Genomic DNA, 24,860 nt, shown 5'->3' with positions numbered 1-24,860 from the left:
TATATATATATGTGCACGTGTGTGTGTGTGTGTACATATGGCAATAAGCGGAACTCTATGAGGAAACTTTATGCGTTTAAATATAGGAATAAAGCAGGAAAGCATTTCAAAATAAATGTTTTCTTTAAACTCAAACTGAACTTTAGATTTGTGTATAGTGGTTGAGTTGCTCTAATTCAGCTGAAAAAGCATAATTGTTTCTTCCGATGAGCAACAGTATCCATTTTTGAGTATACTATTTAGTTATTTGAGTTACAAAGTAAATTTGAGTAATTTCAGGAATGTCGGCTAATTAGATGACTCCTGCTTTTCAGACGCTGCTGCTACTAGAAGCACTGAGGTCTTATTATACTCTATGGTGGCATAGAGTTTTGCTTGTAGCTCATGTTTCAGGTTTACGGTGAAGTCAAACTGGTTTTTCCAGCAAATATTTTCTCAAATGAAATACCAGAAAGTCCACTGTTTCCTAAAACGTCTCTTTAAGAACTTTGAATGATTCTCTCTAATAAAAATACGTAAATTTGGCGCAATACTTTTAAAAATTGTTAAAAGCCTAGAAGGCTAAATACAACAAAAGCAAACTCATGTTAACACTCAATTTTCATGAATGGCCCACTCCCAAGCCTCTGTACGACTCACTGATGAGTCACACAATGTGTTTCACAGTCATCCATTTTGAAAGTTAGCTAGTGATTATGTGTTAAGCAAGAGGAAGCTGCGTGTTCATCAGTCTGGATGGAGGTAGTAAGTCTACTACAACACAAGAAGGATGAGTTTTCAAGAACAAAAGGTCTTTTTGAAGAAGAATGTGAATGATATAAGGCTTAGGTTGTACAATAACAAATTAAACAAACCAATTTCTTAATTGTAATCTGCATGGGACTTTACCTTTGTGGAGAATAGGCTGAAGGTTCTCCTAATGTGTCAGAATCTGCACTTTTGGCCTGAGCTTGACTCAAACTTCTGTCTGAAGCTCTCTTTTTGTGGTCAGAGGAGAGAGTTTCTGAAAGCGGTGAACTCCTCTGTTCTTCTACAAGAGTTGCGTCACTCTGGTCTGAAATAGTTGCTGTAGACACATCAAACAGTTTTTTTTATACCATAGAAACTAATACATTTAAAAATGGGCACAGTGATTAAACACAGCAAAATGTAATTTTTATGCTTTGCTATTAATGCTAAGACAATATTCTAAAATATTAATCCACATCACTTGTTGTTTCAACCCAATTTTCCAAACCCATCTTTTGTGAACCCTCGTTATGGATGACTTTGTACCAAACTTTACAACTAAAAAATAAAACTAAGCTTAAAAAAAATTCAGCTCAGTTTAATTTGCTGTTTAAAAAGATGACTAAACTATCGATTGATTTCCAATTTGCTCAAAGCAGAAAAAAAAAGTCAAAACACAATTATACCTCTTTTACTGGTGGAGTGCCTGGAAAGAGGTGAGGAGCCAGGTGTTGAGCCTGGGGAAATGCGCTGTGAGCGACTGGATGAATAAAAAGATTAATGTTAGCAATAAATCATTTCTGCACTAATATGACTTCTGATCAGTTTTTTTAAAGTGACCATGCTAACATGACGCAGGTAAAACAAAGGACAATATTTGCCACAACAATTAGGATAGATATCTATATAAATGATCAAATTAAATTATATTTTAAATAAGATGTTTATTAATGAATACAATTTATGTCATTACCCAAACTCAAACCTGTATGTGGCCACATGGACTCATCATTTGCAACATAATAAGCAACCCGCTATAACAACCAGCCAACACTTTGAAACATGTGCAAACACCAAAATACAGAAACAATATATAATAATAACGCTTTTTAGTCTTTTAGCTAAAACTCAAGGAAATATTTATATGTGCAAAGTTTTCATTCTTTCCAGCTGTGTGACATGAATGCCACCCAGTGGTCATGCTACAGACGCCTCGGTTTTTCTGTTACCTTGGTGACCTGGGGCCTCTCTTTAGATGGCTGCTGGTTTTGCTGCTATGTGATGAAACAAAGTCATCCTCATAGACTGCTGCTTCATCTTGGTTGTTTTCAGAGTGTGAAGAATGAGGAAGTGGAGAATTATTCCCTGAAGCTCTCTCACTCACTAAAATATAAAGCAGAGGAAAGAAGATATCGTGTTACTTCCAACTGTGTATGTCTCATAAATAAGACTGGATTTTACAGTAGAATCATCCTACAACAGAAACCACTGATGGATGAATTTACCTTTTATAGGGCCTTGCACATTTTTCGTGAAAATATTGATTACGCTCAGAGGACTTCCTTCGTTCAGCTCTTCCCATGGTGCTTTGCTGCCATTAAGTTGTGTAAAGGGCGGGCTGAGGGCTGCATACTCCGCTGCCTCCCTCTGGAACTCAAGCAGTCGCTTGTTGTGACTTCTTTTACCTGCGCTGCAGTCCGCTGCCTCCAAGTAATCCGAGTTACACCCATGGTTGCTGGTGTAGTGAGGAGGACTTTCGTATTCCTCAGAAAAACTTCCCTCACTAAGAAGAGGACCCTCACTAATGGAACCAGCACTTGAATCGTAGAGATCAGTCTGATATGGATACACCAGATTCTCCGGTTTTTTAGTTTTTATTCTTTGTACTAGTTTTTCTGTTCTCTCTTCCATGCCCAAGTTACCAATAATCCTCCTGTCTTCTTGGGTGTAAGTGTTTAAAGTTAACCCATTTACACCAGGAGAACCAGCATGTGGATTTGTCAAACCGGTGTGTGTCTTTCCATTTAAGTCGTGCAGATTCCCGGCTCCTGGAAGAACTATGCCAGTATATGAAGTATTAGCTGCATTTGTGAACGCTTTCTGCGCCCTAAAGGAGAAGTCATTATTTTCTGTAGCATGAGCAACGGCTCCTGTCCAGTGATCAACATCAAGGCTAGAGGTTCTGGGGTGCAAAACGGTGTCAACGTCCATGGAAGTCGCTGCACCGTAGTTGATCCCTTGTCCAGCGAACCTTCGCGCCTCTGTTTCGATACGGTTTGAGAGGGATGTGGCCTTTGCCTTCAGGGCTTCAATACGAGACATTCTGGTCGGGGACTGGAGGTGAGGTGCTGTGACCGGCTGTTCAGTGTACTTTCTGCTACTAGAGGCTAATGCTGCCTCCAGTCTTAAAAGCTGAGAGAGAAGATGTTCATTAGAAGCTACTTGTACGCCGCTGGTGGGTTGAAAAGCTGGATGATCAGGCTGAAGCAGAGAGGTAAACTCAAGATCATTCCTGCGAGAGATTAGAAAAGAAAAATGGCTCACAAATAATCAGAACAAAATTAAGTCAATCAAACATAAAGCAAGAAAACCAGTTGAAACAAATACATTTTACATAAATCAGTCTACTCAATATGAAAATATATGAAAGTGGAACAAAAAATATATACTGTTTTATTAGAGCTTTCTTTTATCAGTGTATCTTTCTCTATATCCATCCATGTGATATTATTATTTAGGGAAAATAAAATGACTAATAATTGTTTTAAAATTAGATGACAGAAAGAAGTCAGTTATTTGTGTTCTTTCATGCACCGATTACAGGAGACTGCACATGTTTTCTGTTTTCTTTTTCCTTTGATATTAAAAATAATTGTTTATTAGCCTAAGTCGTTAACCGAAAGTTCAAGTCAATGGTTGGTTTTATTGGGTAGAACCAGCATCACCAGATAAGATACAGCAACTTTGACCTTTGAGAGTATCATTTGTGGCTAATTTTCTGTCTGTGGAGTTTCTCACTCTACAAAGAAGCTCATACTCAGATTAGCAAACATTTTGCAGCAAGTCAGTACCTGGATAATGGCAGTGGTGGCTGCTCATTCAAAGACTTGTCACTGCTTGAGGGGCTTTGTGAAACCCCGATTCTTTTGTTTTCTTTGTCCGACTCTCCTGAAGGCTGGTACATGGGTCTCTGGAAAATAATCATCGTTAGTCACACTTCCACAATGTTTTGTCCTCAATTTAGCTCTTAAATATAAAAAAGAGAAACTTTCTTATTTGAAAGCCTAATACCATCTGAATGAAAGGTGCAGAATGTGGCTCAGGTGTTGCCTCGCTGAGTCGGGCGTCCTCCAGAAGAAGTCTGGTGTAGGTTTCCTGCAGTCGCTTTTGAACAGGGGCCACAACTGCCTCAGAGGAAAGGGTCGCAGTTCTAGCTACTTCTCTTTGTTTCTTGTACAGCTCCTGCAGTCTCTGATTTCTTTTTGCTGCCTCCTCTTTTACTGCTCTCCTCTCTTCTGCCTGTCGCCTCTTTCTCTCCTCTTGTTGTTGTACAATGTATTGGCGAACTGTATCTGCGTCATAGTGCCGCTTCTTGACACTTTTGCTTGTTCTGCCAGAATTGTCAGGCTGACGTGTGGTGGGGCTAGCACTCCGGCAGACCCTGGAGCTGGTGTTTGCCACTCCTGTAGATCCCCAAGCAGAGACCGGCGCCCTCGTCCGAGAACCTGACCCTCCTCTTCCTCTTCTACTACCACTGACACCCCGGGATCTTTTACGAGCACGCTCTTCCATTTCAGCTGATTTGCAATCCAGCTGAAGGTCATTAAGAATCCCCTGGATGTCTACTGACAAAACATCTGTCTTCACTCCCCGTAGCGTCTTGTCCTGAGCTGAGGAAGAGGGACTGTATGAGGCCGTAGGGCGGCTGGCCGTTTGCTCCTGAAAAGCACTGCGAGACCTCTCTGTGCTGCTTGGCCGAGTGTGTCTCCTCTGTTCTGAATGTGGGTCCGAGTGGTGATGGGAAGCTGGTGAAAAATATAAGGAAAAAAATTAAGAGGTGAGATGTGTAAGTGAACAGTGCACAAACTTTAATGTCAGTACATCTCAGAATGATAAACCCACGACAAAAACAGACAGAACACTGTTTAAATCAGTTTAGTTCTGAGTTTGAATTCAGATATGGGATTAAAAAGTTAGAAGAAAACTTTATTTACTGTTTAGAAATTGAAAATGATTGAAATTTAAACAGTGTTTGCTGAAGTCTGCATGGCCTCTAAACCTGAGGTCTGAGTACACATCCTGTTAGTTTGTCTCAGTCTACTTTATAACTCATTCAAAGCAATGGATGTTACTTAGTCACACATTTCTGTCCTGCTTTTAAAAATGTCAGTAGTTTAGTTCCTAGTAATAATGGTATTTTTGTTCACTTTTTACATATTCATCTTTTGATAACAGAAATTCAATATAAATAATAAGTAAAATGTAGATAATAAGTACATAAAAACAGATCATTTCAAAAGTAGATAATTATTAAATCCTATTGAATGCTCAATGTTCAAATGGCTACATTCTAAAAAAACAATATCTGAACAGTAGCACAGATCCAGAAAGGATCAACATAATGAATGAGGCATGGCCAGAGGGTTAACAGCGACGACTTTAATCTAGGCCAAATTGAACAATCCCATGGACCATCTAATCCAGATAGATTTTTTTAGAGCATGTCTGTGAAGAGCTTTACTGGACTTCACACACACTAGATGGCGCATGCACTTGGGCAGTCAATAAATACCAATCTGTGTATTATTGTGCATTCAACTTGACAAGCCAGTCAATCTGTATTTGTTCCGGTCAGTGGCACGCACTGCAGACATATTCAAAATAAAATGGAAGGCACAGACTCAGAGTGTGTGAGTGCAACACCAACACTGAGTCAGAGACCTGAAACAGCTCTGGATTTTTAACTCATGTCATTTTGGCTTATTCAGGTGAAAACCAACGCAAAACCTACATAATTTAGTGCAACTTAAATTCAAAATTTATGTTTAACATAATGTTATAAATAATAATATAAAAAGCAAGTTCCCAATTTAATAAACAATCGTCAACAGTTAAAGCCTTCTTAACCTAAATAAGTTGCAACCAAGAAAAAGGAAAAGTAACACTAAAAAACAAGAACAAAAAATATAGAGGAAGTAAATTAACTGGCTGGAATCAGCTCATGTACAGCTTGATCAACCCTGTCTGGGTCTATATAGATTAGTGAAAGCGCTACAGCTGGTGGATATTGTTACAGAGTGAAAAAGATTCTTAATTATCTCCTGTCATTATTACTGCGGTGCTCACAGACATAAGAGGTAACAGTAAGGCTGAAGGAAGCATTGCAAAGTTGGTGTGTTTTAACCTGTAGAGATCTGCTATGGAATAAACTGGAATATGAGAAACTTCTGAACTAAGATGAGAAAGCAATACTGTTAATATGAGATATTACTGCAATGACGCCAAAAATGATTAGCTTAATTTACATATCTTATCTTGCTTTAACATTACATGATGTCCCTATCATATTCGGTACCATCCTGCATCTCAGCCACTAAAAATAAATATTGGCTGTGTGTATTAAGGGCAGTTAGCCTGTCCAGAGGGTCAAATCAATTGGCAGGGCATGAATGGGTGACACCAAAAATATAGCATCCTTATAAATATGGTATCCAAGTAGTCAGTTGTCATTGCAACGACGACTTCAATTTGATGTATCATGCAGTCCTGGTAGGGAGCAATGCCAAATGCCGACTTCTACGGTTTAAAATAGCAAACCCTGTTTTACAGCATGTCTTCTGCCATATACACTTCTGTTCTTAAAATAGGAAATAATGATTGGAAAAAAATGTACACATTTTTATATTCACAAAAAAACATGAGTCGTTTTTTATAGTAGGCCTCAAAGAGAAATCTAAGCTGACTTAAAGTATTAAGAGGTCAATGCTCTACCAAGAACAGGGGAAGTTCTGCTTTAAAATACTTGAGAGCATCTGTACTAAAAGGAGGAATAAACTGAGGGCTAACCCAGAGCTCAACAGGGAAAAATGTGACAGCATTTACAACATAAGCACTCATGCCCAATGCACTCCAAAGTATCTGTATCTGTACTGCAGTGTTTTAATTATCTCAGCCAGTTTGATGCACAATTTTTGACAAGATTGAACTTAATAAAATAGAATTTTACTGATATCCAGATGCAATATGCATGGGGACATTTTTAAAAACAATTACAGCTAGCTAGTTTATTCACAAGGTTTATGAAATACTTAGGCAATAAACCTTCTACCTTTTAGTATAATTAACACAGACATTATTGCAAAGGCCAACAGGAGTTGGATTGAGAAAGCCATTCTGAATTGTTGAAACCACGTATACTGTCTGATGTTTGCCTGTAACCACTTCAAACAGCATCTCATGACAGAACATTATGTGCTGGTATGTATGGCGGGTCAACAGTTCATGTTCCTGAGCCCCACCTGTTCGGGTCAGTCTGCCACCTGGATGGGAACTGTGCTCTTCACTGGTTAGCTTTGGAGCAGGACCTAGTACCATCTTTACCAGTTTTTGGCCCTCACGCCAGGATGCAGGACTAATCACTGCAAAAGGAACAACATACACAGTTCAGATGGGAGTGCTGAAAATGGCATTACGATAAAGCAGAATGACATAGGTAAAGGGAAACATGAGTGTATGGTTCTATGAAGATCTTTAGTGATTAGAGTAAAGTGGTTAGAAAAAAAATTAATAAAATGAAGTTTTCTGTAGAAATTAGATTTGTTAGGTTGCCTTTCTGACAACCTAACACCTTTGTCCTGTCTAAAAGGACTTCCTTTGACACGGTTCACCTGCTCTGACAGATGACTCAATGCATTGCAATGTCTTGTGCACAAAATATTCACAACAGTTCCAAGTATTCTACATCAAATAGCCAAGCAGCTGTTTGAGCCGAGTTGATGAGCCAAGTGAACCTGGCCGCAGATCGCAGACGTCTATTTATAGAAGCGTTCCAACATGAAGCACAGACCAGTCAGACTTGAGGGACTGCACACATATTTCTGAGCAATCTGTTGGATTTCTTCAAAAGATAACTGTCAGTTTCGTACTAACATATGTTTATAATTACTAACACAGCGAAGTAACTTTGGTTATAATTTGACTTACTTGACCTTTATGCGGTTAGATTTAACTTGGACCTGATTATTTTTGCTTTAGAACTCTCTTACATGATGTGCTCTGTGTGGCTGCTAAACAAATAGTGAAACTGAGGTGAACAGAAAGACAAGGAATCACCAAACACGGAGGTAGATGACAAGAACAACGGAAGAGATTGTTCACAGCAACTTTTTACAAACATGACAGCACACTATGCACCCTAACCGCCTGGTCTAACAACACACGAGAAAAAGAAAAATCAGATTTCTTCCTGTTCAGTGAATCACAAATAATCCACTTTTGTCAAACACACACACTAAACAACAACAGAAGCTGAAATAAGGAGCCAGAATATTGTATGCAATCTATTTCCAACAACTGTCTGTGTTGTTTCCAGCCATGCAGAAGCAGCTGGTGTTTAACCAACAAAGATTTAAAGATTTTCTTTTTTTAATCCTTTAAATATGAAGCTGTATTCTGAAATGTCCATGTCAATTTGCAAAATGCTCCAGTCTGACAAAAGCTGCTCAAGGGAAGCACTTTGCTCGTGGATTCCAAAACTTTAAAATTGTTAACACCAGGAGAAACAAAATTAATAAAAGCAGCACAAAGAAGCAGAAAAACCGATGAAGATGGTAAATAATCACATGTACCCACAAAAAAGTAGTACATGGCTGAAGCCTGGTTGTGTCTTTGTGTCTCTTGTTGGTTTTAAAGCACATTTAATTTATAGTAGAAAACAAATCTATGGGGATTAGGGTCATAACTCTGGATCAGTAGAGCAGTATCCCTGGTTAAAATAATGTAGTGCTTGGAAAACTGTGCATGTAAGACAAATCTAGGTCAGCAGCGTAGACCTCAGAGCCCATCGTTTAATCTATGAACTCATCTGATGTGAGCACAGACTTTTCACATTCATGTCCTCGGGTTGCTGGCTCAAAAGGGTGAAGTGCAGAGCAGACCGAGGGATAGCTTTTACCCTGACACAACCAGGATAGTTGAAGACTAAAATAAGACATTATCAAGTCGATTCAAAAATACTTTTTTGATCCCAAAGGAAAATTAAATGTTGTAGCTCATTAATTCACAGAGTTGTATTAAAAGATGGATGAGTAACTATAAACAACTACACTATCCCTGTGAATGTGGTAGGACTCATTTTATAGACATTAATGGAAGTCTGTTTTGGATTCAGCGAAAGTGTTTCTAACATGAAATCAACGGCAGAATAGAAGAGAAGCATGAAGCAGAAGTCTGGTGGTTTTTCCATTTTTCATCATAATTAAATGCAGATTCAATACTGTGTTACCCTACATACAGTATCGTAAAGAGAACTATACCTGGTTTAAAATTCTGCTCTACCGGGGGAACTTTTTGGACCTTCCTGACTGGTTTGGATGGCCTCTTCTCCTTGGACCTTTCTGTTCTCTGATGCTGATGCCTGAATTTGCTGCTCTCTGTACAGAAAGGACAAATAAAGAAAATACCCAACAGACTGAATAAAACAGAATTTCTTATTTTGGATACTATATGTGTACAAAAAAACAGCACAGCATTTCCAGTTAGACATAATCAGATAACTTGTAGGTATAGTAAGGTTAAAAAAAAAAGACAAAGACATTTTCAAAGTCACAAACATTTCTAGTCACACTGATCCTATGATTTAAAGGCCTTTAACTGGATGAGATGTTAGTGAAACCACTAAGGAGGGAAGAGTTTTCTTTTCCTGTATAGTGCACAGAATAACCTGTTGTGCTGTTCTGCATGTAAGCAAGCTAAGAAATACATCTGGCTAGTAAGAATGTGAAAACAAAAGGAGATTGTGTAAACACCAGGATGACACAGTAAAATAATGGTATTTCGACATAAGATTCAGATTCTCATCTCATCCTGTGCCTATTCCGACACTTATATTTTTTCTTTTATAAAACTCTAACATTCAGAGGTGTTTCAAAATTAAGAAAATCCTATGCAATCATTGATTTAAAAGACGTATTCATCTCAAATACATAAAAAAAAAAAAAACAGAATCTTAATCAAAACACAAGAACAACAAAGTTGCAAACCTGTCCAATTAATCAAGACAAAGAGTTTAGGGTCTTGCCCGTTAGAGTAAGGTAAACTAAAACACTGAGTGGCCTTGTAAATATATTTACCAGGAAATTGGTATGATATGTCTCTGTAAACTTTTCTGTTGAAGTTATGGAATTCGTCCTCTTTCCAAACTTTACCATCAGGAATCTGGACCTTTGTCTCTGCACTGTTGAAACCTGTGAATAAAAAAAAAAGAAATGCATTGCAAAACTTTACTTCTTACTGAAAAGTACAAACATCATTCTAATGTAGGCAGTCAAAACATAAAAGCTTAACCAATGAGAAAAATACAATTATTAAAATACCTTTGTATATAGGCGCTGGCGGTGCTGCTGTGACTTTCCGTATCTTTGCTGCTGGCATGCTGCTTGAACCAACATTGTCACCCTCAACAAATGCAACAATGGGCTTTTCAAGACAACTCTTAGACTTTTCCTTGTCTGCCATCTCCTCCAAATGTTGCCTCTGTCTTCGAATGCGCTCTTTCAGTTTTTCTAATTTATCATCCGGCTGATGTCGCCTCAGGTTTTCCAAGCGTTGGGAAACTGAGCCAGGACTTGAGGAAGGAGTGCTCTCCCCTTGGCGTGAAGAGCTGGGCGTCCGAGCAAAACTCTTTGATTCGTGACTATCCATAACAAGTTGTGCTTTGTGAGTGTTCTGCTCTGTCTTCAGGCCGTCCAAGACAGGCTGGTCATTGAGGTAGCGCACCTCGGCACTCTCCAGTGCAGAGGAGCGTGTGCTGTCCAAGTCCCCGTCAGTCTGCTTGTCCCTGGTGTCTCTCTGGTAGATCAGCTGGCTGGGCAGAGGATCTGAGCTAGGCAGAGAGGATGTGTATGAAGACCCTGGCACAGACTGCAGATTGTAGGCCTCCAGCTGAGAAAAGGGATGTGAAGGCGGGGTGGCCTCTCTGGACGTACACCAGATTACATGGGATCAAGAAGAGAAACAGGATTTAGCTTTAATTTACAGCTCAGTGAACTTACAAATGAAACAGAGTTTGAAATTATTCCATTGTGTAGGAGAGTATCTCGGCACTTAAAATATGCAGGAACAAAATGAAATTTGAAAAAAACATCAAATTTAAGCCGTTAGAGTTTTGTGAAAGAAAATACATTTCCCATTGCACGCTGAAGATGAAGGCCGCGAATGGTTCTTAAGAACTCAATAAAAAAACCTTTACAAGTTATCAGAGTTTGCCTCACCTTATATTTGAAAATAATTAATGACACAAAACTGCTTTTCACACACGGAATCACCCAATCACATGAATCATTTTCCAAATGTACCCTATTTTTTCACATCCAAATAAAACATCAGCTGATTAATAGGCTTGGCTACATTGCTACAGGCATCTACTTAAGATCTGTTTTACTTTGCACATGTTACGTAACATTTGGTAAGTGAATCATTATCGGTAAGTTCAACTTAGAACGAGCTGTATGCTTTATTGCTGTTAAACTTCACTGATACACAGCTTTAGTTTTGTCCATCAGTCAAAACTATTGGGCAAAACTAACAGCAAGTTGTTGCTGTTAGTTCCCTGTTAACTTGCTGTAGTTAACAGGGAAACAATGTTTTCAAACAGCATAATGTGTGTGCTCAAACTTCATGTTTAGCAATAGCCTTTAAAAGTTACGTGGCACAAATGTATATATTTCTGTACTTTAGCTCAAGAAACCAAATGTTCTGCAGGTGTGTAGGTTTAAAACATCAATCCTTTGGTACAGGTGCCCCCTGAACCGACAGCAGTGTACTGAAAATGTCTGGCATGAATAAGTGCACTGCTGCTTTCCTAGTTTTAAAATATGTCGCATTTACTAAAGCCATTCTCACAACCATTAAACTTAAAGTCAATGTGAAACCAGGGGAAACTATTAAGATATTTAACATTAGTCAACACCAAACTCAAGTACAGCAATGTAACAGTAATTCAGCCAGTAATTGTTGTTAAATTCCTTTAGCTTACCTGTATGAGGCCAGAGGTTCTCTGAACTCCACATTGCTGTTCTTCCGTACATTGCTGTCCTGAGTGGCATTTCTCAAAGGGCTGCGTGAGCTGCTTTTCGCTGGACTCTGCTGATTTCCACCTCTGGATTTTGAAGTCCCTCTAGATTCATCACCTTGTTGCCCATCTATAAAGAAAAGAGGTTGGAACAAGTAATCTCAACTCTAAAAACCACATGTGTCAGAATGGAGCTGATGCATGTTGAAGTAACTCACCCCTGCTGTGAGATGAACTTGATGTTTTCTTCTTGGGGGAGATGGGGATGGAGTCCAGAAGAGCAGCAGTTCCTGGAGTGGCCTCCAAGCGATTTTCTATATGCCGCAGCTACAAAATACAAGCAGCTAGAAAACACTGTAGTCCAAGGAAACTGCGACAATTAATGAAGAAATGACAAACAAATATCACTGTCATGTTTACTTACAGCAGCTTTGGACTGGGCCAAAGTTTTCCATGCAGTTGTCAGCTCTGAAAAACATTTGTTTTTTGTAAATCCCAATCATAAACTGATCAGATATTACTGTAGAACTACTAACACAAATTACATTTACAATTCCCCAACACACCTGTGCCAATATTGTGATCAGTAAGCAGTTGAGCAGATCTTGTATGGGGTACTTCAGTCCTCCTGCTGCTCCTCATCTCTCCCACTCACCTGCAGTCAATTTTAACAGTTCTTAAAAAGTTACAAATTCAATTTATTTAGTAGATTGGATTTAAAAAACAAACAAAACAAAAAAACAGAAGAGTAACTGAAATCATGACACAAAAGACAAAATATATATGCTTGGCTTCAAGACAGCCTTATAAACTCCTTACAAAATAAAGTCAAATAAATCAACAAAAAACACATAATTTGTAAAGAAAAAAAAGCACTCCCAGTTGATGAAAGCAAGCATCAGCAAAGCTGTGTTTACTGAAAGCACCTGAACAGCTGAGTCAGATGACCGGTTCAACCCAAGTACTGTTTTTTTTTTATCACATAATAGATACCCATTATTTAGCTCTAATTAGGGAACCTCTTTTACATAAAATAATGACAATACTGTGTTGACGAATTTGTAAATGTAATCCATCCCGGACACAACTCTCTAATAAAGGCACTACTGGTTAGTTTATTGTGAATCCATTAAACTCCACATAGTCATGTGATTTTTATAAGTCATGCCTTTTACTCATACCAATCAAGTGACACAGCCAAGAGGTGAAACCAGTGAAATGAAAACAACTACTTGTCTCTTTGCGACAGCTTTTTCTTTTAAGATGTGGGATATGACCAAACAAAAACCAATAGGGACATCCTCTAGAACTGAAGTACTCATGCTGTTTCTTGAAATATTAAAACTGACCAACACTGGCTCATTTTGGCAAAGACGTGAACTGAAACTGCATACGTCTGCATTGTTAAACACTTCTTGCTGAGCAACTAAAACACCATCCTGGTTGCTTCCAAGAATAAATGCAGTACATTTTTTTCTAAGCGTTAGATAACAATTACTATGAAACGGTTAATGTCTTTGACTTCATCAAATACCTAGAGTTTCTTTTAGGAAAAGTCTTGTGTGTGATGCCAACTTGTCCAACCATTTACAGCTTATTAAGTAAATAAAGTGAATAGGACTGAAACTAAAGGAGATGTATCCTTTAAATGCATAATCAACAAGGAAATACAAGTTCTGTTTTTTATTAAAACCTTTTACACATGCTACACATTCTATTGATGTGGTGGAAGTTCAAGGTGTCTTTGTCAAATGTAAACCACTCCTCTGCTGTTACGACTAAGATCAAACGGTATATGTATTACTTTCAGTGTAATGCACGAGGTAACATAAACACTTTATTCCACAAGCATACACAAGAGTGGTGGGCATGCACAATTGCTTTGTATGACTATCTTTAACAATTGGAGTTGTTAAAGATAGTCATATAAAGCAATTGTGCTTTATTTGACACAATTGAATCTGCCTATGTGTTAATGCTGTACTATTTTTTAAATAATATTTTATATGCTAACATACTATGGCAAAACACTGTTATGAGAAATATGCAACTCAGTCCAAGCAATAGTTAGACGCTGTCACATCTAACTATGTTCATAGACATGAACATAGAGAAAACTGTTGCAATCTAACTTCAAACCACAAATGGCATAATATGCAAAACACAACTTCACCCAAGCATATGAAGAGGAACTAGAGATTGGGGTTTCCTTTTTACAGGAAGAGTAACCATTGTTTTCATTTTAATGTTAATAACTGAACTATTACTGTGTATCTAACAAATCAACAGAAAATTAATTCACAAGATACATTTATTTTACTTAATTCAAATGTATTTAGCAAAACGCAAACAGCTAGATCATGTGAAGTGCTAGTTACATCAAAAACTAACCATTTAAAAAACAACATTAAAAGCTAAACTTTGTGGGAAAATGCTTCTTGATTTAATCTACAGGTCCTTATCTAAAAATTATAAAGGGCATGATTAAGAACTGACAAAAGAGTCGTGTTTGAATACACTGTCATCTAAACAGATTCACTTTCAACAATTTTTTATTTTAAAAATGCATTCGAGATTTTCTAATAACGTATGAAAAACTAACACAAAACTGTAACCACTGCTCAGTCGCTGCCGACTTCAATTGGCATAAATTCAATCCAGGCAATAGTCTGTGCCGCAAACTCGAAAGAGTTTCGCTAGGTGGCAGGAAAATCATTAACTTAGCCTAGCAACTTATTTGTCAACACTTAAAACACATACCTTTAAGAGGACGACCCGGTGTGTCTAATTGTCCACATTTACGCTGATGAACTCATAATACGAAACTCCTAAAATATCCACAGTTCGCTTTTGATTTCCTTTAGCGATCTGTTTGCTACCGTTAGCGTTAGCCAGCTAACGTTAGCTAGTAGACTAGCCAAAAGCTACAGCAACTAAACTATCAACTTTTTACAGCGACATATATCCATTATTTAAGCTTTCTTTAGAAAAAGTCATCGTGTCCAAAGCAGCTGTGAAGTTTCCTTAAGGAAATATGTCGTCTTGTCTTTCAGAGGTCGCCTTTCCCGGGTTACTATGTTGATGTTTTCAACGGTGAAACTAGTATCTAGGACGGGTAGGTAACTGACACCGAAATACCGCGATAGTTGGCCTGCGTCATTTGTGACACTCCCCTTCTGCAAACACTAAATTAACAGCAAAGTTTGGTCAGGGTTTTCAGTTAGTTTAGTTGGTTAGTTATATTTTAAAAATATATATTTTTAATTACTTTAATAATAGTTTTTATTATAAAAAATTTCAGAATTATTTGTCTTTTTCTGTAATTTGCGTAAATAAATTTAGTAAAGCGTGTGATTTACACATGTACGGTTTAGTTGAAATGATACAAGTGTGAAATAAACTATTAGATTAAAATACTAATGTAAAACACATTTACCCCATGCTCATGAGCAACAACATAAGAACGACCTTTTAGGCTTTACTACCCTCTCGTGGTCAAAATGAATATTGCATAGAAAAATACCACAGATGTGTGGACACATACAAGCCTGCACGGCATTAGTTTGTTTGTTTCTTGACAATCATCGCATTAGCTAGAATCTGGTTAATTTATGCAATTTTCAACGCTAACAGTTTTCTTTTTTATCTTCCCATTTATCCTAACGTAGTTATTTATATAGCTTAGATTAGACTTAATGGCAATAAATGTGCACGCTGAAAAACATGAGTTTTTTTTTTTTTTTTTTTTTTTTTTGGCAGCATGTACTCTCAGTGTTCACAGGTGAGTCATAAATATATAAACCGCAGTGCAGCAGTCCGTTATGAAGGCAGACCCTCAGGTTTCCAGGTTATGGATCCCTGTTGAACCATGCGGAAGGCAACAAGTAGGTTTTTCGTGTGATGTTTTATTGTGAAACAGCACAAACGCTTCAGCCTGTAGCCTGGATTATATCACAACCGTTGGGTTTAAATTTGATGTAATTGTAAGCTATTGTGTTCCTTTAAAAAAAATGGTGCTGTTAAATAGGCAAATCATAATTTTTTCTGCGATTCTAATAACCTGCTATAACCCCGACTCCCCCTGCTCTCCTCCCTCATTCTCTCTCTTTTCCTCTAAGGACTCGAAGAGGAAATACTACAGCGGAGGTGGTCGTTTCTACAGACACATTTTCATTTTTTTTTTGTGGACAGAGGACAGGAATGGACAGAAGTTGTTGCTTTTTAGGTAAGAAATTCCACCTTTTTAATGAAATTGTATAGTTAGTTATAAATATGTGTGCAGTTTTGCAACTGCACACCACTAAAATATTATTATTATTATTATTATTATTATTATTATTATTATTATTATTGAAGAGGGAAGGGGCAAGGAAAGAAATTTACTGCTGTCAACAGCCTCTAGTTCTTGTTTTGTATTTTTAACACAACAAACCATTCAGACCATTCAGAAATTACGACTTTACTTACATTTTCTTACTGCATTCTTATTGTGCATAACATGTTCAGCCATTGACAGTGCATAAGTCATTCTTCACTACATCTTTTACATCTTTATAGTCTGAATTATGTTCAAAGTGACAGAGCTGGTCGGCACTGTTTGAGCTCTGCAAAATCAGGCTTCAGACAGGACATTCTGATTGTTGAGTGTGAGCTTCACAGAGAGTTTTTTTTTTTCAGTGTTTGTCTGACTAGTTGTCAATAAAATAACATCCTTTCCAGATTTCATGTTTATTATCATGGTCTGGGTTTAAATAAATTGGGTATTTTCAAAATTATCTTAAAAAAAACAAAAAAACAATCCAAACCAGAAAAACTAATTGCCCATGCATCTATATTTTAAAGTAAAACATTCAACGAAAGACCGGTTTGAGCATTGTCTGTGATCCAGATGTCAAGATAGGGAAGGAAAACAGTGGCTTTCCAGATGATTTCGTCACCTCACATCTCTTTTTCTCATCTCCCCTGTAGGATAATGGACTTTAGCTAGAATTAATCAAGTGATCTATTGTTTTGCAAAGAGAAAATGGATCTTGGCTTTGATCGATTCCCTTCTCTGGACTGCCTTGTTAATTATTTAATCATATGAACACTTACCAGTTACCACCCCCGGTGTCTTTATTTCCTGTTTTATTAATCGTTTCTTGTTGAGTGCTCTGATTGGCCAGACTAAATAACACCATTCTCCCTGACAGGGGTGTAAATTGCTTTTCATGGTGTATAAATTAAAGCAGCTGTTCAGCTGAAGAGTGAACGGCAGTGTACTTCTTAAACCCCATCTTAAGAACAGACTCTATGTTCGTTGACTGTGCTGTGGCCAATGCCAGAAACAGATTGTGATCAATTGCTCTCAAAGATTTTTAATCATTTCACATTGCAAACATATTCCTAGCCCTTGAACTTTGTTGCATATTGTCAAAATCAAACTTCAGTGTATTTCTTAATGTGACAAACCACCACAAAGTACTACATACCTGTAAAAAATGGGAACAAGCAACAAAACATGTTTTTTTTTGTTGTTGCTTTTTTTTACATAGACATGCATTTATCATCCTCCTTCAATGTGTGAATGTTTGTGAAAAGGTTTGTTTGAAAATATTAGTGGACAAGCAGCTTAATGGAGCCCAAAGCCAGACAGGTAAGGGAGAAATCTGTGAATGAGTTTAAATCGGAGTTATGTTGTAAAACAATATTCCAGGCTTTCATCATAGAACTTTGTTAAATCCATCATTAAAAAATGCAAAGCAAACCTACTAAAACATGGCATCTAACAAGCAGGCAGAGTAAAAAGATCATTACTCTGCTGGTGCTTTGCTTTTCTTTGACTGGTATAGGGACACTGGTCAGACTGGAGGTAGAGGGAACTAATGCATACAAATCTATCTATGGGAACCACCAATCACATGGCAGAGGTTGCCAATGATAGACCAGGAGCGGCTATCAGAGAGATAGAGATAAGTGTTAGATGGAAAGATGGAAATAGTACTTTAAAGAGCTGATGAATAAGAAAAAAAAAAGATAAAGTATGTAGAGTAGAAGAGGTACTTGCTGTGGATTGGGACGTAGTTGGAATTAGTAAGGATGACGTTTTCTAGTTCCATTTTTTTTAAGAACAAGGGGTATGGATAGGATTAGGAAGGAGCACATCAGTGGGACACCTCAAGTTTTATGCTTTGGAGATAAAGTCAGACAGACCTGGCTGAAATGGTTTGGACATGCTCAGAAGAAAAACAGTGATTTAATCAGAATCAGGACAGGAGGCAACGAGGAAGATCAAAAAGTAGATTTATGGATGTAGTGAAGGAGTATATGAAATTAGGGTAGAGGATATATTGGTGTACTGGCATGACTGAGCCTACAAGGTTATAATCTCTTTCTAATTATTTGTTTTTAAACAGTGTTTCTCATAGGGTTGGATTCATGTAAAACTAATCAAATGTAATACCTTCACTCACCTTAAAAATAATCAAGTTTTTGAACATTTTCGTTCAGCCTTGGTGAAGTTATGAAACTCAGTCTGCTCTTGTTGAAAACAGGAGTTGGTCTCTTTTATGTTGGATGATGACTAATTCCTGCGTATTTATTTCAGTCTTCTCCAGTATGAAGTTATTGTTGAACAGACAACCATCAGTCTTGCAAACACTTGAATTTTGCAAGTGGATAGATTATAACAAAAAATAATTTCTCATTTCTCTGAGTGTGGTTGCCTTGGGCATCAAGTACACAACCTTTAAGGGGATAAAGTAGAGAAAACCAAAAATAAGCAAAAAAACAACAACAAAAAAAAACAACTGTTGCAAGCTGCAAAATATGATTTATGTGTGGTGTATTGGCAGCCATGTGACAGATGAAGGGCCCTGTTACTTGCTGCTTAAGTTTACCTTCACTGCTGAGTTTTCTTATAATCCCATACAGACAAAGCCTGATGAGAGACGGGATGTCAAATCTTTATCGGTATTCTAGTTCGCCATTTACTCAGACTTCATAAAAAAAATTGACACATACAAGGCAGCAAGTAGTGGACAATCCGTCGCTTCAAAATATTTCAGATACATTTTAATATGTGAAATGCAAAAAAAAAAAAAAAAAATCTAAATAAAAAAATTGGCAAATGAGGGTAATTTCTGTTATACCTCAGTTATGGATATTTGTTATACTCAGAACATGTTTCCACTAAAATTTGAAAAAAGTCAAACAAAATTGTTTCAGTTTTTGAAAAAAAGCGACATCATAAAATCATTATTTTAACAAAGCTGTGGGTTGCACAGTTATTGGTACCTGAATGGCCAGCAATAATTTGTCCAACTCCCTTTTGTCAACAGGACAGTTTCTTATAACATACTATAAGGTTGGAGCATGTAAAGAGTAATATTTTCCACTATTTCTCTTGGCACAAACTCTCTACATCATCCAGACCTTGTGTTTTTTTCAGATGCTTTTCCCCTCACCAGCTCACTCCAGGTGATTTTTATAGTTTCTAAATTAAGGTGCTACAATCACATTGGGAAAACGTTGATTTTGCATCATATGAATTTGATGTGGCCATAGATTTAGGACCATTATCCAGTTGAAATGTCCATTGTCAACCCATTTTTGGCTAAATTGCAGAAGCCAGAAGATTTTTATTTAAAATCTCCTCTGGTTTCCATTCTAACAAGGTTCAGTTGGAGAAAAAACAGACCAAAATCATCGCAGATTATCTAACACACACAACAGCTGGATTGAATCGGTCCCTGTTCTGTTTCATACTAGAACCACCTGAAGTATTCGGTTATGTAAAGGTTAATCTTACTCTCATTTGACTAAAGTACACATGTACAGATAAGGATTTAGCAAAGTTTAGCAAACTTGTCATGTTTATTTGTGATGGTAGGACAGAACAGGCTTTTTCATGTCTCCCAAACAACCTTTGGGCAAGCAGTATCTAATGGTTGTTATGGATACGTGGGACCCCTGCCATTTAATTTTCTCTCAGTCTGAGCATTTTAAGACTTTTTAAGCATTATTTGTTAAAGCAGGATTAATTGGAGCATGAAAAAGAAACACTGGCTTCAATTCATTAAATTTTTTTAATCAAATGTAACAAACACATAAATCCAATACATTAAAAACCGTACAGTGTAATCTTCCAGTCTGACTTTGTGCTAAGATGTGCCGTAAAAGAAGAGTCTAAGAACTGAATTTGAAATAAATCCACATAAGCAGTTTCCCAGAATGTTTGCTGTCAAACACTTTGATCTATTCAAACTCATGGTCGCTCACTGTTTACTGCACAATACTTACATAATGATGGTATGAAAATTTAATGAAGCCTGCAGGAATATGGGGTTGTTGCTTCTGCAGAATAATATCGCAGCGCTGGAATAAAGCTATCAAACAAATAAAAATATTATAGCATTAAAAGGATATGGTAAATGAATTATATATTCAATGTTCAGCTCCCCACAAGGGTGTTAAAAACATCTGAATGAAAAGCTGCGTTGGAGCGTTTTTCACAGCATTTGCTAAACATAAAATAGAAAATAACTGTGGCAAAATTGTACAGGTTAGTTAAAGATAAATACAAGACATAAAGAAAATCTACACAATCTGTGCAATTTACAGAAATTATTAAAGGTGACACAATTAGGGAAAATTCAGTATGTCTGTCATTAAAACCATCTGATTATTTTAAGATACAAAGGAAGGAAATTAATGATTAAGAGATAACAATAGCAACAGGAATGTGACGGTGGGTGGAACAAACCGAAGTCTCAACCATAACATTTCATCATTTGCATATTTTGCTGCATCTGTCAGTTCATTAAAATGCAAACGTGGAGTATTATTGAAAGCTCTAAATTTATTATATAGATTCTGGCACCGCTTAATGCGCTCCATATAACACAGTTGGGTAATATCAAGTGACTGTATTTTAGAGAGAGTCTGCTCACCGTCCGGGGGCCTTAGCTGAGCAAGGGAAAATTAGACTTCTGCATCTGCTCACTCTTTTTTGATGTAGCCTTGTCAGTCTCTAATCTGCAACAGTCAATTTTTGTTACTATTGACCGAAATGTTCATATGGTCCCTTTGTTGGGCAAAACAAGGTTGTAAAACGACAAACCCGTACAGAAAATCGCTAAATCTGATAGAACAAACCACACATCACAGCTGGATTGATGTGGTGTTAAGACTTTGACACCACTGAGGTTTTGGTGTACCTCAATGAATTAAAATGTCATCAAACTCTCTGTTTTTCATTGATTCAAAAAGTAAAACAAATATACAGATAAATTGCTATATCTTAAGTATCTGTGTTAGTTAATTTGTTTGATTATGGTTTGCAGTTAAAAATGAAACGCCCAAATTCAGTACGCGATTGGCCAGAAAGTCTGTCTGACGTGAAACCCCACAGAGAATCTGTAGGTTATTATCAAGAGGAAGCTGACAGGCAGCAGAGTCAACAACCCGGATGAGCTGAAGGAAGCTATTGAAGCAATAAGGCCTTCCTTAACATGTAAGCAGCGCCACCGCCTGACCCCTCCATGTCACTCTGCACTGATGCAGTAATTCATGCATGAAAAAGGCCAGACCAAGCACTGATGGCAGATACAGTGTAGTTCATGGAAATTTCAAATTGTTTTATTTGTATTGGTTGGATTTCATAATGTGAGACTGAATTTAGTAATTAACAAAAAGAGACCATTTCGTTTGGACAATGTCTAGAATTAATTTTTTTTAATTGAAGTGCAGAAATGAACTACAGTACTCTAACGAACTGAAAGGTTTCTTTTGTTTCGAAGGTTTTTTTTCTGTTTCTCTTTATTGTTGTGTGCAAAACATTAAACTGGCTGACAAATAGAAAAGAAGATATTATTTTTAGCTGATAAGGAATTTTACTCTGCCTTTATTGCCTTTCGCTCCCATTTTAACATTTCCAGACATCATCAGACTGTATTTTTTTAATCACTGCTGGAGATTAACTCGCCATCTTTCATCTTTAGCATGAGAGATATTTCCTTGACTTCCCTCCTAGAATATTAAAGTCGAACCTCAGGGGTTTCCTGAATCTATTTGACTTCTCCAAAAACAACGTTGTTATTTTCAGCAGGCTGAAATTTCACACCTGACTTGTCTTCAAACACATTATCCATTAGCTTCAGGTGACATAACCCCTCCTGACACGTGCTTGGCCACTCACCAGGTTGACATCCAGGCTGGGCGGCGGATGGCTGCAGTGTGATGTGTAATTAGGCAGTCATGCGGTCTGTTAGTAAGGCCCCAGCAGGTGCGAGGTGGCGCTTTCGCCTGCCTCAGCCTCGCTTTCACTCCTCGTTATTAACTTTGCAAACACCTGGCTGTCCAGCGAAGAGCATGAAATAGTGTTTGGCTCCTGCAATCCAGTGATCCAATTTAAATGAAGACCCATATTCTTTGTTTCTTTTCATTTGACCCAAAGTGAGTCAGAGGAGTTGCCACCAGGCTGTGGGTTTGATGTTTATGAGTAATTCCAGGTAATGGCAGAGAAAGCTCGGAAAGCAACCGGGGCTAATCAGCAAACGGCCTCTTAAAAGCTAATGAGGAGAATTAGAACACACCATTGTCGACCTTCTTGACTGTATGATTCTGATAATTGTGAGGAGCAGCCACAGGAGAGTGAGGGGGCCTTGATGTCTGACTCTGAGAAGGATTTTTACGAAGCTTTAAGGTTGTTGTGTATTTTCAGAGCGCTGGCTTCTGTAATAAATGCCCAGAAAGTAGCCACATTAGTCCACAGATGGTTCACATCAATGTCAGACTGTACAAATTACCTTTTATTCTACCTCATTAGTCTATTTTTTTCTTTTCAATCTTTATAAACCCGTGGAATGGCAGATTTGGCATTTTATTAAATGAGCTATCAGCAGATTTATACACACTTTAAAATGTTCAAGAAGCAGGAAAGTGAATTCTGTGTAAAAAGGTCACCGGATTCACCCAACCAGTATTTCTGAAGTCAAATAAGATATAAAACGTTAATTAGACTACTCTGGGTAAAAGTTGAGGAGTGTAAATATGAGCAGCACCAGCTTATCCAACTAGATTGTTAGAAAGTATTTTCCCCCTTACGGTTATTAAGTTGTTTTCTTTTTTTTTTGTTCCACTTAAATGTTTTAGATTATCAAGCCTATTTATTATCAGACACATACAAGCTTTATAAATACATTATTATTTTAAATTTTCTAACCCCCCTTAACCTAATAAATGGTTGTGCCATCCTTTGCAGCAACATCCATCATCAAGCATTTGTGATGACTTTGTCAGTCATGAGCTCATTAATGTCACTCTGGAGGAAATTAGAGTGGTTGTCACGTTGGAGGGTTTTCAAGCATGAATGGTCTGTATATATTCATTATCTCTGTCACTTTATTATTGTCCACATTAGGATTTTTTTTTTCTGCAGCCAGGTGGAATACATAAAAACCATAAACGTCAGCGGAAAACGGCAGTGAAGAAAACGTCCGAGAAAAAAAAAAAAAACTATCCAAATACCAATTAAAGGTATTTTAATACCTTTAATTATTAAAATTAAAGGTATTAATTTTATACCTTTAATATAAAAGGTATAATTGCTTATACCTTTTATATTAAGGTAAAAGGTATAAGCCTGTGATTGCTTTGTCAAGCTTGCAATGACAAAGCAAGCTTTGTCATTGCTTTGAAATGACAAAGCAATCACATTTCAAAGTTATCTGAATAAATTAATAAAATGAGGAAAGGTTTAACGACTCTGAATCATTTTGCAAGGCGCTGAGGTTCCAACTAACAATAACAAGGATTGACTACAGCAATTCGACCTAATTTATGTGCCGAATTTGATTTGGTATTTCAAAATTGTAATTTATGGATGTTTTTGAGCCATTCAGAGGTGGACTAGCTGGTGTGCTTTGGATGTTGTGCCACATACCAGCTGATGGCCATGGTTTTCTGGTAGGAAGGAGAACTCATAGCTTCATTAGTTATGGCAAGACATCCTGGTCTTGGAAACCATTAGAACCACAGTTCATCACCAGGAATGATCTTCAGTTTATGAAATTCTGTGTAACAGGACAAAAAAATTCAAAGACGGTCCAATTCTTGTCATGAGTCCACTGAAAATTCTCCCTGAAGTCCTGGGAATCGTTCCATCAATGCCATATTTCCCTAGTTTCTTTCTTACTGTTGAATCATGATGGCTGACCTCAACAAAGGCCAGAAAAGCCTGTTGTGCCTTAAAAGCTGCTCTGGGTTCTTTTGAGAGTCCTCAATGACGTCTGGGAGTAATTTTACTAGACCGCCCACATGGAAAGTCTCACCAATCTAGCATGTTTCTACATTTGTGGAGAATGACTCTGACTGTGGTCTATAAAGTTTCAAAGCCCCAGAAATAAGATTGTAACGTTTTCCAGGCTGATAGACATTGACGACTTTCCCCTTTTGAAGTTCTTCTGATGGGATATGACATTTTGCTTTTTCCATAATTCTTTGCTTTCGTCATTCTGAAGTTTTCTGAATTCTTCAGATCTTGTTGTCAACAGGTCTGGATATAGCTTGTGAAATTTAACCAAATAAGAAGAGGTTAATCACAGAACATGTATTTCCTCAGGCTGCCTTGTTTTGTTATCAGTATGTCTTTGATTATCTGAAACAGCTACGTCAGACAAACAGACAAAAAGCAAATAACAGATTAAGTTCATCCACTCATCTTTTTTCCTGCATCATGTTGTTCAAACTCTGTGAAGGTTCACTGAGCAGTCTCTGGCCAGGAAGCAGGATATTCCCCCCAAAAGTTTGTTACTCTGCAGCGGGGTCACTCAGGATAGACAACTGTATATGCAGCACACAC

The 24,860-nt window shown here is 37.4% G+C and overlaps 2 protein-coding genes and 1 long non-coding RNA gene across 6 annotated transcripts in view; 2 read left to right on the top strand and 1 right to left on the bottom strand.

Moving 5' to 3' along the window:
• Nucleotides 1-6,096, top strand: part of LOC107836334 (uncharacterized) — a 22,724-nt gene extending 16,628 nt beyond the window's left edge. The window contains exon 3 of the long non-coding RNA XR_001662218.1: nucleotides 6,085-6,096. This is a non-coding gene — a long non-coding RNA (uncharacterized LOC107836334). The remainder of the gene's footprint in view (nucleotides 1-6,084) is intronic.
• Nucleotides 1-15,141, bottom strand: part of cep350 (centrosomal protein 350) — a 34,590-nt gene extending 19,449 nt beyond the window's left edge. For both annotated transcript variants that reach the window (XM_007552685.2, XM_007552686.2), the window contains exons 1-15: nucleotides 14,780-15,141; nucleotides 12,586-12,674; nucleotides 12,444-12,487; nucleotides 12,238-12,346; nucleotides 11,984-12,149; nucleotides 10,323-10,924; nucleotides 10,080-10,193; nucleotides 9,264-9,380; nucleotides 7,248-7,367; nucleotides 4,021-4,754; nucleotides 3,801-3,919; nucleotides 2,235-3,241; nucleotides 1,959-2,112; nucleotides 1,416-1,489; nucleotides 889-1,066 (exon numbers count right to left, since the gene is read on the bottom strand). In XM_007552685.2, coding sequence (XP_007552747.1) covers nucleotides 889-1,066; nucleotides 1,416-1,489; nucleotides 1,959-2,112; nucleotides 2,235-3,241; nucleotides 3,801-3,919; nucleotides 4,021-4,754; nucleotides 7,248-7,367; nucleotides 9,264-9,380; nucleotides 10,080-10,193; nucleotides 10,323-10,924; nucleotides 11,984-12,149; nucleotides 12,238-12,346; nucleotides 12,444-12,487; nucleotides 12,586-12,661 — 3,614 coding nt within the window. In that variant the 5' untranslated portion in view covers nucleotides 12,662-12,674; nucleotides 14,780-15,141. The remainder of the gene's footprint in view (nucleotides 1-888; nucleotides 1,067-1,415; nucleotides 1,490-1,958; nucleotides 2,113-2,234; nucleotides 3,242-3,800; nucleotides 3,920-4,020; nucleotides 4,755-7,247; nucleotides 7,368-9,263; nucleotides 9,381-10,079; nucleotides 10,194-10,322; nucleotides 10,925-11,983; nucleotides 12,150-12,237; nucleotides 12,347-12,443; nucleotides 12,488-12,585; nucleotides 12,675-14,779) is intronic.
• A 996-nt stretch (nucleotides 15,142-16,137) lies between these two features.
• The window catches only part of cacna1ea (calcium channel, voltage-dependent, R type, alpha 1E subunit a), a 98,747-nt gene continuing 90,024 nt past the window's right edge, over nucleotides 16,138-24,860 (top strand). For all 3 annotated transcript variants that reach the window (XM_016671809.1, XM_016671808.1, XM_007552798.2), the window contains exon 1: nucleotides 16,138-16,244. The gene's annotated coding sequence lies outside the window, so the exon portion shown is untranslated. The remainder of the gene's footprint in view (nucleotides 16,245-24,860) is intronic.

This window comes from Poecilia formosa, unplaced genomic scaffold (genome assembly GCF_000485575.1).
Source record: "Poecilia formosa unplaced genomic scaffold, Poecilia_formosa-5.1.2 Scaffold52, whole genome shotgun sequence".
Taxonomy (NCBI): Eukaryota; Metazoa; Chordata; class Actinopteri; order Cyprinodontiformes; family Poeciliidae; genus Poecilia; species Poecilia formosa.
This window is presented reverse-complemented; position numbering and strand designations above follow the sequence as displayed.